This window comes from Zootoca vivipara, chromosome 1, assembly GCF_963506605.1.
Source record: "Zootoca vivipara chromosome 1, rZooViv1.1, whole genome shotgun sequence".
NCBI lineage: Eukaryota > Metazoa > Chordata > Lepidosauria > Squamata > Lacertidae > Zootoca > Zootoca vivipara.
The window spans coordinates 16,853,698-16,869,107 of NC_083276.1; the positions used below are offsets into that span (position 1 = coordinate 16,853,698).

Below are 15,410 nucleotides of genomic sequence, written 5' to 3' on the forward strand. Positions count from 1 at the left end.
CAAGGATTTACACCAAGGGCAAAAATATCATTGAAGGATTCCATGCATCTTCTGCGTCTTCATATTACCCGTTAACACAACCATCTCCTGGAGTAATTCTCTCCCTCTCTCTCTCTCTCTCTCTCTCTCTCTCTCTCTCTCTCTCTCTCTCTCTCTCTCTCTCTCTCTCTCTGCTTAAGAATGATTGTTATGCAAAAAGCCACTGAGTATATATAATCATAAACATAAATGCCATTTCAGTGTGTGTCTTCTACAGTCCAATCCCAAGCATATTATTCAACGGGACTTGCTCCCATGTTATTGTGTACAGCCAGGGTAGCCAACATGTTGCTCTCCAAATATTTGTTGGGCTACAACTCCCATCATCCTTTACCGTTGACTATGCTGGCTGCAGCAGATGGGAGCTGGAGTTCAGCAACAACTGGAGGACACAACATTGACTACCCCGGTATATATTGCTGCAACTTAAGGTAACAGATCATAGAACTGTAGAGCTGGAAGGGACCACAAGGGTCCTCTAGTAAGTGTGTGCCCTCTCATGGGGAAAAGAGAGTCAGGGGGGGTTACATTTGGTGTCTCCAGAAATTTTTGCACATCACTTGGGAAGACAGGCAAACTAATACCAGTGATACTGGAAGAAGCAAAGATCACCAGTGTTGAAGCAATGATTCTTCAACATCAACTTCGTTGGACTGGTCATGTTGTGCGGATGCCTGATGATCGTCTTCCAAAGCAACTACTCTATTCCGAGCTTAAAAATGGAAAGCGTGATGCTGGTGGTCAACAAAAGAGGTCTAAAGAATGTCTCAAGGCAAATAAAATAATAATAATAGTATAAACACCCACAATTGGGAAACACTTGCCTGCAAGCGCTCCAATTGGAGAACAGCCTTTACCGAAGGTGTCATGGGCTTTGAAGACACTTGATCTCAGGACGCAAGGGAGAAATGTGCTAAGAGGAAGGCACGCTTGGCAAATCCACACCGTGATCAACTCCAGCCCAGAAACCAATGTCCCCACTGTGGAACGACGTGTGGATCCAGAATTGACCTCCACAGTCACTTACGGACTCATTGTTAAAACCGTGTTTATGGAAGACAATCTTACTCGGCTACAAGTGATCGCTAAAGAAGAAGAAGAAGAAAGAAGACATTGACTCAACATTTAAAAACTGCATCATCAAAGGAGTCAGTGTGAATCAAAGAAATTAGTGGGATCTGGGCTTTACTGCAAATGCGAGGATTCCAGCTGGGTGGGGAGAAGAGAGGCTGTGTATTTTTGCAAAAATTAACTCGATATCCTGTTTGCCATACATGCTTCAGGATGCTTGCAGTGACACACCCTGCTCTCCTCTCCTCCCTTGAAAGCACAGGTTCAGTTTGCCTTGCTTTGCTGGGAAGAAGAGAAAGGCAGCCCTTTTGGAATGTCAGTGGCACTGGTGTAATTCAGTTTGATTTCTCTGCATCTGTAGAACACAAAGCACGTGACGCCACAGGCCGCTTTTGCTGCTTGTTCCCCACAGATGATAAATATTTTCATGATTGTTAATTTTACATGCTGAAGCAAAACCCCTTATTAATGATTCCCCGCTATTTGTCATATGCCCCCCACAGCTTTATCTCTCTCTGCTGTCAATTATGAATTCCAATTTGCACCAGTTCTCTAAATAGCGCACTGTCTCAGTACCTCTTCCAGTTTAATTCACAAACCCATTTTTTCAGAGTGAAAAGCTAGGCTGTTGACTGCTGAAATCTGCAGGACTTGATTTATTTTCCATGCCAGTTTTATACTAATTGAGGTCTGTGTTCTTTCAGTTTCACCCTTGTGAAAAAGGCAGTGCCTTCCATCCATTTCTCCAATCTCATCTTTTCAGACATCCTATAATAAGCCACACACCCATATGCTTATTGAGCTGCATATCTCATCCATGACCACAACTTTCTTCGATGCAGGAAGGATTAACACGAATGTGGAGAGGGTTACGTTTAGGATGCAGTTTTTGAATGTTTGATATTGCTTTGCTTTTCACTATAATCTGATATGTATAATATTCTTTTGTTCCCTCCTAGCTGGCTGGTCACAACGGTTCACCAAGAAATTTAATTAAGGTAGACATATCTCAAGACATTTAAGCTTCCAGCTTTCTGGGATATGGGGAAGCCTTGGCTTGCAATGTTGGTGATGGGTCTTTGCTACTTTCATATGTCTAACTTGCAAATGTTGGCAGTTTCCATCTTTAGTAATCCCGAGTTTTTTAAATGAATGCCCAGTTGTTTGACTCATGCTCAGCATGGTGGGGTAAATACATTGATACTGAGGTCATACTATCAAATCCTCTCCACTTAATGTTGACCAATCTGCATATGTCCAGTGAAGGATGGAGACCTTCTGTTAATCAATTAAATACAAAGAACTGATTTTGAGCGCCAAAAACCGAAGTACTTTAAAAACAATTGGGGGGGGGGGAAGAAACATCTACCAATGTGGTAAATAATTCACATCAGTGACGAGCACATGGTCTCCTTTCAATACAAGAACCTATTTTGTACCAATATTTAATGGTTCGAAGAAAATGCAGCCGTCAATGTATTTCCTCTGAGATGTGATCCTTCACTTGTTTAGTTTTCATACCTGTTTGTAATATATTGCACGGACATTGGATGGTGTCTTCCACGCCCATGTGTGCTGCACATGAATGGACCACTTATAGAATGTCGTTGACAATCCACACAATTTGTAAACGTCTTCGTCTTTCACCCAGTTCCCTTTCACAACGATTTCAGCCTGTGTGTTTTCCTAGAAACCTGTTGATCCTTCACAAATCCTTCAGTTGCTTTGCTTCTCACAACCCCCACCTCTCTAAAGCCCCATTAGGTGTTATCTGAAAGCTAAATGGACATGAATGTGGAGAGCACAAGAGTGACTGGTGGGGAGGGATGATAGCACTCACTGGCCTCCTGGGACTGGCATGGCTTTGGCTTGCCAGGGTGCCGTCGGCAAGGAGAAGAGCGAGGTGGTAGGGATGTCAGTATAGTGTGAATGCACCTGTTCTCCAGAAGTGTGGACCGCAATTCGCATTATCCCTGACCATTAACCATGTTGCCTGGGGCTGATGCAAGTTGAGAGTCCAAAACACCTGCAAGGCATCGTGTTGGCCACCACTGCTGGTCCATCTGGACCAGCAAACTATGGTTAGCCCTGAAAACCAGGATTGCGAATCAGGGCTTGTTTGTACAAAGTAGCTAATTAAGCAGAGTAGCTGGGGGGAGGCAAATGGGTTATTCCCATAATGCCAAACCATGGTTTCTAGTTAATGTGTGAAGCCTCAAGTTATGTGCGAAGTGATCCTTGCTCTGTCTCTGTTATTTGTCTGCTTATATGCCATTTCCTTTAAACAAATCATGGAAGTGGCACACAATTAAAAAAGCAAAATAAAACCAGCAATCAATATTACATTTATTCATTTACTAATCAGATTCCTAGACATATTCCATTTAGTTATCTCATGTATGAAGAAGTTGGCTTTAAAGCTCTATGAAGTAGCAAAGTAAGGGGTGATTTGTCTGTTGGAAAAGTGAAATAATTTGTATAAAACTTTTTTGAGATTTTGAAATTATTCTTAAGATTTAAAAGTTGGAACCGAAAATTCAGAATCTTTGAATATGAATAAGTCAATGGCCTCTCTCTATGTTTCACTCTTCCAAATAACTATGCTTCCAATACGCTTATTTTTGATGAGGATGTTGGTGGTGATGATTCTTAATCTTTCAAGCCTTTTTTGTTTTCTTTTGGCTGTTGTAAGCCCAAACGGCTTAATAACGTTTTTTGTTCCCTGTCATTATTTTCTAACTTTATACCCCTCCTTTCCATGAGTCATGCTTAAGGCAACTTATGATTTAAAACTGGGATGGCCCTCCCCATTTTTCTAGTTACAGGTAGGTAGCCGTGTTGGTCTGGTGCAGTCGAAACAAAATAAAAAATTCCTTCCAGTAGCACCTTAGAGACCAACCTCCCCATTTTGTCAGACTTTGGCTCCCATTTTCCCTATTTGCCACGCTGGCTTATTGGGGGGAGGGGGGAGGCACAGCTAATCTACCCCTTACTCAAAAGGAACAACACATACATTTACTGCCTGTTGTGCTGCTATGGAAACTGCTATTGGAGAATTTGTGTGAATGCTTGAAGCTCCTTCTGCTGAGTCAAACCATGATCAGCCCATTCATTTCAGCAGCTCTCCAAGATCTTAGGCATGGGGCGAGAGCCGCTGTCATGTTAGCGGATATGATGGGGTTCACCTTTCTCTTCTTTCTCCCCTGCAGCATCCCAAGCCCTCCAATCTCCTCCAGACAGTCTTCCAGCCCTCAGGAGCAGAATTTGGGGAGGGCACATGGGGCTGCAGAGGGGAGGAGAGGGAGGGAAGTCCCAGCTGTGCAACTGGATTTCCACTGTGTTTGCGTGATTCCACAATTGGGTATCATCCAACCGAATTCTTAGCTAGGGTATCTGAGATTCTTTCACAGGAGGTGCTGGGAACTGAATGAGACATTCTGCATGCAGCGCGTATGCTCTGCTGCGGCATTCTGGCCTCTCGGCAGCTGCAGTGGCTGTGAATCTCCCTTCCCTTTGCTTGCTGTTGGTCTGAATATAAAATACAATCCGCTGTCTCTTTTGGTCAGCATCAGTAGAATCATAGAGTTGGAAGAGACCACAAGGGCCATCCAGTCCAACCCCCAGTCAAGAAGGAAACACTATCAAAGCATTCTTGACATATGCCTGTCAAGCCTCTGCTTAAAGACCTCCAAAGAAGGAGACTCCACCACACTCCTTGGTAGCAAATTCCACTGCCGAACAGCTCTTACTGTCAGGAAGTTCTTCCTAATGTCCCTCTTCTGGACACATTCCATCTTGTCAGTATCCTTCTTGAACTGTGGTGCCCAGAACTGGACACAGTCTTCCAGGTGAGGTCTGACCAGAGCAGAATACAGTGGTACTATTACTTCCCTTGATCCAGATGCTATACTCCTATTGATGCAGCTCAGAATTGCATTGGCTTTTTTAGCTGCTGCATCACACTGCTGACTCATGTCAAGTTTGTGGTCTACAAAGACTCCTAGATCCTTTTCACATGTACTGCTCTCAAGCCAGGTGTCACCCATCCTGTATTTGTGCCTTTTATTTTTTTTGCCCAAGTGTAGTACTTTACATTTCTCCTTGTTAAAATTCATCTTGTTTGCTTTGGCCCAGTTGTCTAATCTGTTAAGGTCATTTTGAAGTGTGATCCTGTCCTCTGGGGTATTAGCCACCCCTCCCAATTTGGTGTCATCTGCAAATTTGCTCAGGATGCCCTCAAGCCCATCATCCAAGTCATTGATGTTGAATAAGACTGGGCCCAGTTTTCAGTAACTGAAAACCAGACGAAACACGAGGCTTAAAAGTTTGGCGTCTGAAAATTACGACCCCCTGGGAAGCCTGCAATCTGTGATGCTATCGGTAGCATTGAATTCTGTTATTGTGCGTCATCCCAGTGCCTCCTTCTCAACTACCGATTTGACTGACAGTAACTAAAAACTCCAGACATGCACATTATCATTAGGAGGAAGCTTTCTAATGGCACGGCACTTGACAAGATTGATGTTCATTCTGTTCCCCTTGCAAGTCAGACCATCAAATGGCAGCTTTGACAGACCAAAGTAAGAGAAGGGTGGGTTGGGGAGCGTTGTGGGGGGGTCCCCCCTTTTAAAATCACCCAGGAGGGAAACAACAATATCAAGGCGACAAAACAGTCTCACTGAGAACAGTTGGCCATTGCATTTTGCAAAGACTCTAATGCAATGACTGTTAACTGAACAAATGAAAGTCGTTGGGTACCATTGTGTTGATTCGATTCCCAAGACGACAAGATGATAAATAACCTTTTGTAAAATAACTTTTGATTGGGCATACAATGTTCTTGAAACTTGTCCTTCTCCAACTTAAAAGAGTATTTTAAAAAAAGAAAAACAGCGCCAGAACTGTTTGTTGCGATCCAATTATGCGTTGTTGTTTTTTGCTTAGGCCTTCAAATTCAAACTGTCAGATGTATCAGATACTGGTTGAAACCCTTCCGTTTTTAAAAAATAACTTTTAAAAATTCATTTAGCTCATTCCATTCATGAATCACTTCTTGTGAAGTGATTTAACAACAAAAGCATCAGTCATAAAGATACACACACACACACACACACACACACACACATATAGAAGCCTACCCTGATGCTCAGAAAGTTGAGGTAATTTTAATCTGTTTTTGTATTTTAATTTGTGTATGTTTCAAAATCATGGTTGGGATTTTTTCCTCAGTTTTATCTTTTTTGAAAACCGCTCTGAGGTGTTGTTGTTGTTTCCAATCAAGCGGTGTCTAAATTTTATGGGGAAAACGAACAAACAAATGGATTTTTAAATCCAATACTGATACAGAGTGGGATAACAGACTCAACTTTAAAAGTTTGTTGGAAAAGTAAAAACTTCAATAGGTGCTGCTGAGGTCATAGAGAACATGCCTGTCTTATATGTATCTGGAAAATGTCCCGAAGGGTAGGAACAGCGTGAGTCCTGAAAAGATGTACCGTACTACAGGTATCAAAGTGGTGTGTCTTCTGCATATGGCAGAAGCACACCTCTCTGGGGAGGGAATTCCACCACCTAGGAGCTGCCGCAGGGAATGTCTTCTCCTGGGCCAGCCCCCCCATCCCCAAATCCTCTGGAGGAATTACCAAGAAGGCCCCTGTTCGTCAGTCTTAAAACTTGAGAGGGTCCATAGGGAAGGAGTTGGTCTTTCAGATATATGGGTGAGGTGGAATACCCCTCAAGGGGGTAGTTGAGGCCAGACATCTTTGTGTGTCCCTGAGCTGGGGGCCTGTTGGTTTCAAGTGCAGAAGAGGACGTACTTCTGTTGACGAAGATTCAGCTGCTGGTCCTTTATGTGGGGTGGAAGGTTGTGTGGGTGCCATCTTGTCTCAGTCCAGCTCTTTTTAAGCACCGCTGGTGAAAGGGTGCCTAGATTTTACATCCCTCATTAAAGTACTTAAAATAGGAAGGGATTAAGGAGCATCAGTACTGGGTGAGCCCACACCTTTAAATAATTGTTTCCAACACTGGATTTAAGAGTAATCTCTGCTAATGAAAAGTATGAAGGATAATAACAGTAGCTCTTCTTTATTTGTGAACAAACTGTCGAAGCACACGCAATGATCTTCTCTTTTTTATTCCTTAAAAAAGGGTTTAAGTGGAATTATGCTGTCTTCTCTTGACGTGTTATTCGTCCCAGTCCCGTTAATGAGCAATTTGGGTTTTTCTTTTCCTCTGTAATCTTTTAAAACTTGGTAACAAAGCCTGCCTCAATGGGTAAGTGTTTATAAGCATCCGAGGAGCACGCAAGGAGGATTTTACAGGGGTAATTAAAATGCTTTATCCCTCTTATGGCCGTTGTAATATCTTATTAGATTTGGTTGAAAAGTGAAACATATTGTTCATGAAATGTGCACAGTGGCGATATTAATGATGTGACCCTGTGGGGTTGCAAAGACCTGATTTAGCTGGTCTCAAATTGCATTTGCAGTTTCCGAAACGAACCAAACCAGCCGAGCTGTTTAGAATTACCGCTAATGGGGCTATATTGCAATGAAAGAAAAGGATTTTTTTTCCAGAAAAAGAGACATTTGCTGGAAAACTTTGAGAGCTGGAGCATGACATTCAGTGAGAACATAGGGAGCCACCTTACACCAAGTCAGACTATTGGTCCTTGTGGGTCAATGTCAACACTGACTGGCAGCGAGACTCCAGGATTCCAAATAGGGCCATATTTCGCCTGAGGGATTTGAACATTGTTGTGACATTTATTTGTAAAATAAATGTTTGCCACTTGGCTGAAAGCAAATCTTTGCTTGTTTGTCCTCTACTATACCTCAGTTTTGGAGTTACATTTTCATAGAATGATAGTATTGAAATGTTGAAAGGGACCTCAAGGGGTATCCAGTCCAACCCCCTGCAATACAAGAATCTCAACTAGAATATACATGTCAGATGCGGCCACCCAACACCTGCTTGAAAATAACAATAGCCATGGACCCCTCTAAATATTTCCATTTTCTTACAGTAACCACCATGGCAGCTAAAAATAAATGTCGAGTGATTATTATTTTATAGCCATAGGGTCTTCATTTGGCTGTTCAATCTGTTAATGCTTTGATTAGCCATAGTACTATAATAATAATAATAATAATAATAATAATAATAATAATAATAATAAACCCTCCCTTTTTATATCAGTGAGTAGTATATGAGGTTTTGTGTGTCCTTCTCATTCTATTTAATTCCTTTATTTTCACATCTTGCCAAGATGGATGGGGCCATTGGTAAAGTGACAGCTAGCTGTATGCTGACATTGTCATATCAGTCTAGGTATCTTATCTATCCTCCATGGATAGTGTAAGGGTGACTCCCTACAGGGAGCCGGCCCCCATCATCCTAACGTCCACCTCGCCCAAGCACAGGGAGCAGCAGTGGGTCTGAAGCAGCCAGCGGGGAGGGGAAAGACTCGGAGGGAGAGAGCAGCCAGCGTGCGGAACGATGGGAAAGCTCAGGGGAGGAGAGGTGTAGGCAAGGGCTCAAGGATGCTGGAGAGCCCTTCCACCGCCTTGAGCGGGAGGAGGCTCTGAGAGGGCATCGCTCCTTCCGGCGCAAGAGTTAAGGAGAGCACCGCGATGCAGGTCAAGGGGGAGGCGTTTTGGCGTGCCCCGACTACTTTGCTGGCATAGAAACAGACGTACGCCATTGCCGGATTCTGATTCGGAATGAGAGGTCATGTTCTAAGCTGTCTCTGCACTGTAAATACTTTGCACAATAAAAGTCTTTAAAGACAAACTGGACTCAAGCGGAGGTCCTCTAGAGCAGTGTTTCTCAACCAGTGTGCCTCCAGATGTTTTGGGACTACAACTCCCATCATCCCTAGCTAGCAAGACCAGTGGTCAGGAATGATGGGAATTGTAGTCCCAAAACATCTGGAGGCACACTGGTTGAGAAACACTGCTCTAGAGTAGCCACGATGACCCTCTGACAGATAGTGAACTCATTTTCGGAGTGCCCATCTTTATATAGCTAAGAATCGCAAACTGGGGGAGAGCATTGTTGCACACTGGTTGTGTTTGCTGGCTTCCTATAGGCACCTGGTTGTGAGAAAAGGATGCTGGTCTAGATTGGGCTTTGCCCTGATGCAACAAGGCTCTTCTTAGGATTGGATGTAGCCAAAATGGTCCCATCTGTGCACAACGGGAGGCAGCAACAGGTTCAGTATGTAGAAGAACATAGAGCAACCCTTTAGGGAGAAAATCCTAAGCAGGCAACAGCAATAACCACCCCACATTCTCAAACCCAAAACATCCCTAGGAGGACCAGGAACTGAGAATGCTCAATGAGTACACAATGTTGAGTGTCTGCTAGGGAATGGAGCATCTTTTAATAGGGAATAACTGCCTGCCTGCTTGGAGCCCTGAACAGGAGCACTCCATACTACACAGGACCCTACTTAGAATTTGTTTGGAGTGCTAAAGATTCTGTGGGTGGAACCAGGTAGACAACCTTCTGGGAACTAGGCAGAGAACCTTTTCGATAGTGGCACCCGCCCTGTGGAACGCCCTCCCATCAAATGTCGAAGAAATAAACAACTACCTGACATTTAGAAGACATCTGAAGGCAACCCTGTTTAGGGATGTTTTGAATGTTTGATATTTTGTCGTGTTTTTAATATTCTGTTGGGAACCGCCCAGAGTGGCTGGGGAGGTCCGGCCAGATGGGCAGGGTATAAGTAATAAATCCTCCTCCTCCTCCTCCTCCTCTTGCTGTACATCTCTACCTGGTTTGAAATAAAATCCTACCTGTCGCTCAGTGGGATGGACAAGTACTCAATCTTCCCAAAGCTGAGAAGGCTCATCCTGGGGTCAGTTGAGCATCTCTGTTTGCCTCTCTGACAAAAATGTGTTAGTCACATGTGTACCCCACCTTTCCCTCCAAGGGGTTCAGGACAGTGGGGGTGACATTATTCAGTTTTTATCCTTGCCAAGTCCCTGCAAAGTGTGTTTAGATGAGAGACTTGAACAATGACCAGAAAGGAGACAGCTATGGAACCATAGGAAATGTAGGTTTGCCATGAAATTCGAACCTAAGATACACCAGGACGAGAGAGTTTGGAGTTGTCTTGGGCTTTCCCAGCTGAGCAGGAGCTCAACCAGGCCTACGCTGGTGTAAGCCGGGCTCTGCCAGCTCACCTGGGGCCCAGCCAGTGGAACCTAAGCCAGTGTAAGTTCCCCAGGTGGCGCTGTGGATTAAACCACAGAGTCTAGGGCTTGCTGATCAGAAGGTTGGCAGTTCGAATCACTGCAACGGGGTGAGCTCCTGTTGCTCGGTCCCAGCTCCTGCCCACCTAGCAGTTCGAAAGCACATAAAAGTGCAAGTAGATAAATAAGGACCGCTCCGGCGGGAAGGTAAACGGCGTTTCCGTGTGCTGCCCTGGTTCGCTGGAAGCGCTTTGTCATGCTGGCCACATGACCCGGAAGCTGTCTGCGGACAAACGCTGGCTCCCTCGGCCTATAGAGCGAGATGAGCGCCGCAACCCCAGAGTCGGACACGACTGCACCTGATGGTCAGGGGCCCCTTTACCTTTACCTTTAAGTTCCCCCAAAGGGGTGAGATAGGGCTGGAATAGTGTAAGGAGAGACTTGTAAGGAGAGAGCCAGTGAGGTGTAGTGGTTAAGAGCGGTAGACTCGTAATCTGAGGAACTGGGTCCGAGTCTCCGCTCCTCCACATGCAGCTGCTGGGTGACCTTGGGCTAGTCACACTTCTCTGAAGTCTCTCAGCCTCACTCACCTCACAGAGTGTTTGTTGTGGGGGAGGAAGGGATAGGAGATTGTTAGCCGCTTTGAGACTCCTTCGGGTAGTGATAAAGCAGGATATCAAATCCAAGCTCCTCCTCCTCCTCCTGTTTCTTCTTTCAAACCCTGGTCAGCTGTTTTGTGATGTGGTTTTTGGGATTCTGCCTTGAAACCAAATGGGGTGATCAATTGAGGAATGCAACTCCCTGCTGTGCTGTTCAGCTTCCTTATAGCGTCTGACAGCAGATATGCAAGGGCCTAGGCAGTCTCCAACACAGCTCAAATGATTGTGTACCATTTTCTGACACTTCAAAATTATTACGAGCCTCTTGCCTCAGATGGCTGGACTCTGAAGTGCATTTTTGGAAGGGGAAAGTGCAGACTGGGGTCAGGACAAGAAAGAGAGCCTTCCATTTGCCTGTTGCAAACTCATGTCATGATGGATTCATGAGGTGGTTTCTCCATGACAAATTTTACATATGGGATCCTCCATACGCTTTAACCCGTGGGTTCCAATGTCCTCCGACACCCTGCTGGCTCTTAAGATCTTGGTGTATTGGTGGGAAGAAAACTACTTGACATAGAAGATGTTGGTTGCAGTCAAACCCTCAAAACACCTGGATTCTTATTGTATGCACAGCTAAGCTTGTTTTCGTGGCCTTCCATCAAATTTTGTTGCCGCAATGGCCCATCCTCTTTCCAGTTCTTTCGACACACTGCTGGCTTTTAAGATCTTGACATATTGGTGGGAAGAAAACTACTTGACATAGAAGATGTTGGTTGCAGTCAAACCCTCAAAACACCTGGATTCTTATTTTTTTATATATATAATTATTTTTATTAAGGATTTTTGTAGGTTACAAAGGTAGTGCAGTGTCTCATGCATCATTTTTACACATCAATTTTACTTATCGAGACATTATGAGGAAGGGGGGAAAGAGGTGGGTGGGATGGGGGGTTGGGTGTGGTGGATTGTCAATGTTTCTGTTTTTCTTTATATGTGTAGGGGTTCGGCGTCAGCGCCGTTTGTGCAGGTTCTCTGTTGTTTGTTCGTGCTTCTCTGTTGGTGAGAGAGGTCGGGATTCATCTTAGGGTGCAATTGCTCATTTGTGGTTGGCTGTGATGATCTTTAGTTTCTTGTGTGAGTGGGGAGGGAGGATGTTTTGATTAGGTTAGCCATATTGATTTGTATGCTGACAGTACGTTTTTGTTGTTGACTAATACACCTGGATTCTTATTGTATGCACAGCTAAGCTTGTTTTTGTGGCCTTCCATCAAATTTTGTTGCCGCAATGGCCCGTCCTCTTTCCAGTTCTTTCAAACTGGAAAAATATCATTGCAGCACCAGATGCAACTCAAAAGCTTTAATGGAGCGTAAAGAAACTGGAAAGGTCATGTTTTTGTAGCCTCAGAATGGAGAACAATGCACTACTGGATGACCTTTGAAAACCGAATAAGTTAATGAACACAGTTGATGCTAATAAAATTGTATTGTTTCCATCCAAGAGTGTATATTTGATGAATCTGAAGCATTTCTATTTTGTTGATTGTCTGGTTTCCAACATTCTGTCACTTAATGGCATATAGCATTATATTCATGCATGCACACAAACATACCGGGACCTGGTAACAGGGACAAGCGGGGAATATGCTGTGGTTACACGATACTTTTATCCTTTTGACTCTGTTCTGTTTTGTTCTCTTTCTTTCTCTCTCTTCTCCTTCTCTTGTTTTATCTAGTTTTCCAATACTATTTTGTATTGGAAACATTTTTTAAAAAGCTTTGGGGTGGGTAGGTGCGGGGGATAAAGAAGTCCTTTACCTTGGACTGAGGAAGACATAAACAGGAAGGGGATACTCAGAGAAGGGGAGCCTCTGTTGTGTGAAAGGCAGGGTAGAGACTCCTAGGGTGAGAGACTGGGAGAAGAAGTAGACTCCTACATATGTAGAGCCTACATCAGGCATCCCCAAACTGCAGCCCTCCAGGTGTTTTGGCCTACAACTCCCATGATCCCTAGCTAACAGGACCAGTGGTCGGGGAAGATGGGAAATGTAGTCCAAAACATCTGGAGGGCCGAAGTTTGGGGGTGCCTGGTCTACATCTTTGTATGTGGATAAATGACAGGATAGATTTGATATAAATATGGTAAAAGACCTCACAGGTATTTTTTTCTCTTTCTCTAGCTTTCCCCCCATTTATTTCTTTCTTTCTTTCTTTCTTTCTTTCTTTCTTTCTTTCTTTCTTTCTTTCTTTCTTTCTTTCAATATTATTGATTCTTACTGTATTTTATCTCAAGAATTCTCAATTTTTTTAAAAAATAAAGCATACAAACAGGCAGTTGAACACAGCCAAAAGTTGCTCAAAGAAAGTGAAACTATAAATACAGGGCATTTAAAAAAAGCATGTTCCTGAAAAATGGTTTTCAGCATCCTTTTCAAAGTGAGTTATCTCACCCAAGAAAATGTGTTTTGCTAAGCCAGGGCTAGCATGGAGGGCACCATACATTATCAGCTTCCAAGGATCCTTCTTGTTGGGTAGGGACACAGTGCCTGTGTTCAAACATAGTAGCAAGCCATGGTTTGTTCTAACCGCAGACATCTTGCTGATGATGTTGGGACTGCTTGTTGGGAATGCGCACTTTCCTACTTCCTTCATAAACTCAAGCACAAGTTGGATTTGTGCTGATGCTAAATGGGGTTTCCATCTTTTCCCTTAAATAAATGTTTATTTATTATATGCAAATGCCGGTCTTACCTGGATCTCCCAATGGCCTTCCTTTCAGGTTTGCAGCTGCTTAGCAGCAACACATTTTCCAGAACGATTCACTAGACTGCAGGGCTGCCATCTTGACCAAAGTTAAAAGTGACCTGGGTTTGTAAACTCTGGCTAATGGAGAATCTGGTTACGTAATGCTAAACTATAGTTAAGGCCCACAGTGGAGGGGAATCCATGTAGGAGGAAGGACTGGAAGAGAGGGCACGTTCCCAGAGTTGGCTCCTTATTTGCAATCCATGGTTTGTAGGGAACCAACATTGTACCATATCTGTTTGTCTGTCTGATATGTAGCATATTCATTTAGTCTCTCTCATTGTTTTGTGTGTGTGTGTGTGTGTTGCCCTTACCCCCCCAAAACACCATTTCACCAGTGAAATTGCATGAGATTCATTGAATGATTAGTCAATATTTAAAAAGCACTTACTTTTAATTGAGTGATAGTCATAAAATAAGGACACAAATGCAGGCTTTCAGAAACACAGTCCTCACAAATTGAATTCCCCCAGTTGTTTATTGTTTTATTAAAGAGGATGCCATAAAGACACACATACTTTTATATACTTTATATCAGGCATCCCCAAACTGCGGCCCTCCAGATGTTTTGGCCTACAGCTTCCATGATCCCTAGCTAAGAGGACCAGTGGTCAGGGATGATGGGAATTGTAGTCCAAAACACCTGGAGGGCCGAAGTTGGGGGATGCCTGCTTTATATCGTTCCCAAATCATAACGCAGGAACTTCACAGAGCTACAGTTCCCAGAGTGGTTTAACATTGAACCCCTCTTCACAGGGAACTTGGGGAATGGAGAGGGGAATAGGGGCCTCCTGAAAACTCTCAGCACTGTCAACAAACTACAGCTGCCTTTGAGGGAAGCCATGACAGTTCAAGATGGCACCATGGTGTTTTAAATGGCATGGTATGAAAGTGGCCTCAGGCCTGCTCAGGCCCACCCCCACATCACCCTCAGTCCCTGCTTTTGCAGCTGGGAAGCCAGCTGAACTGGGAGGGGGAACTAATCCCCTGCTAAGTGGCAGTTTGGATCCAAGCAATATTCCATTTCATTTCCAACAGCATGCCTTTAAACTTGATTTTTCTTGTCGTGTGGTGCCTACAGTTGAGCCAGATGAACTGGAGAGGTGAGGGTAGGAACCAAATAAGGAATCGAAAGTAGAATAAAGTCTCGTTGTCTTACTTTGGATTAAATAGTAATCCTTTTCTCTCTTTCTCTTTTTCAGCAATCAAGCTCTGGGGATCTGAGGACTCTGAGGAAAGGGTTATCCCCGTACCATTCCGAGACACAGCTGTCGTCACTGCCGCAGTATCAGGACGCCATGCAGAATGTAAGATGCATGCATCGCTAGCTATCTACCTGGTGTAATTACGCTGATGGCAATCGTAAATTAGGGGAGAGAGGGAGACGGGAGCCTGCCCTGACCCATGAAGGCAAACATCTGGCAGGCTGGCTGAATTGATTCCAGCATTCTGCAAACACTGGAAAGCAGGAATCAAAACCAAGTGTTTGATTCTGGCATGTGTACACTCTTTGTCCTCTTGTTCTGTTTTCATGGGAGTCGTGAGAAACCAGTGCTGGCTATGAATAAGAACAAAAGACAAGCCCTCCTTGATCAGACCTTGTCCCTCATCCTGTTCTTACAGTGGCCAGCCAAATGCCTGTGCGGAAACCTGCAAGCAGGATGGGAGCTCAATATCACTTCGCTCACTTTCCCTA

The 15,410-nt window shown here is 44.0% G+C and overlaps 1 protein-coding gene across 3 annotated transcripts in view; it reads left to right on the plus strand.

Moving 5' to 3' along the window:
- CCDC85C (coiled-coil domain containing 85C) overlaps nt 1-15,410 on the plus strand; it is a 173,337-nt gene that overhangs the window by 127,739 nt on the left and 30,188 nt on the right. For 2 of the 3 annotated variants that reach the window (XM_035106276.2, XM_035106287.2), the window contains exons 4-5: nt 2,070-2,108; nt 14,917-15,021. In XM_035106276.2, coding sequence (XP_034962167.1) covers nt 2,070-2,108; nt 14,917-15,021 — 144 coding nt within the window. The remainder of the gene's footprint in view (nt 1-2,069; nt 2,109-14,916; nt 15,022-15,410) is intronic. The other variant, XM_035106294.2, reaches the window with a different exon arrangement.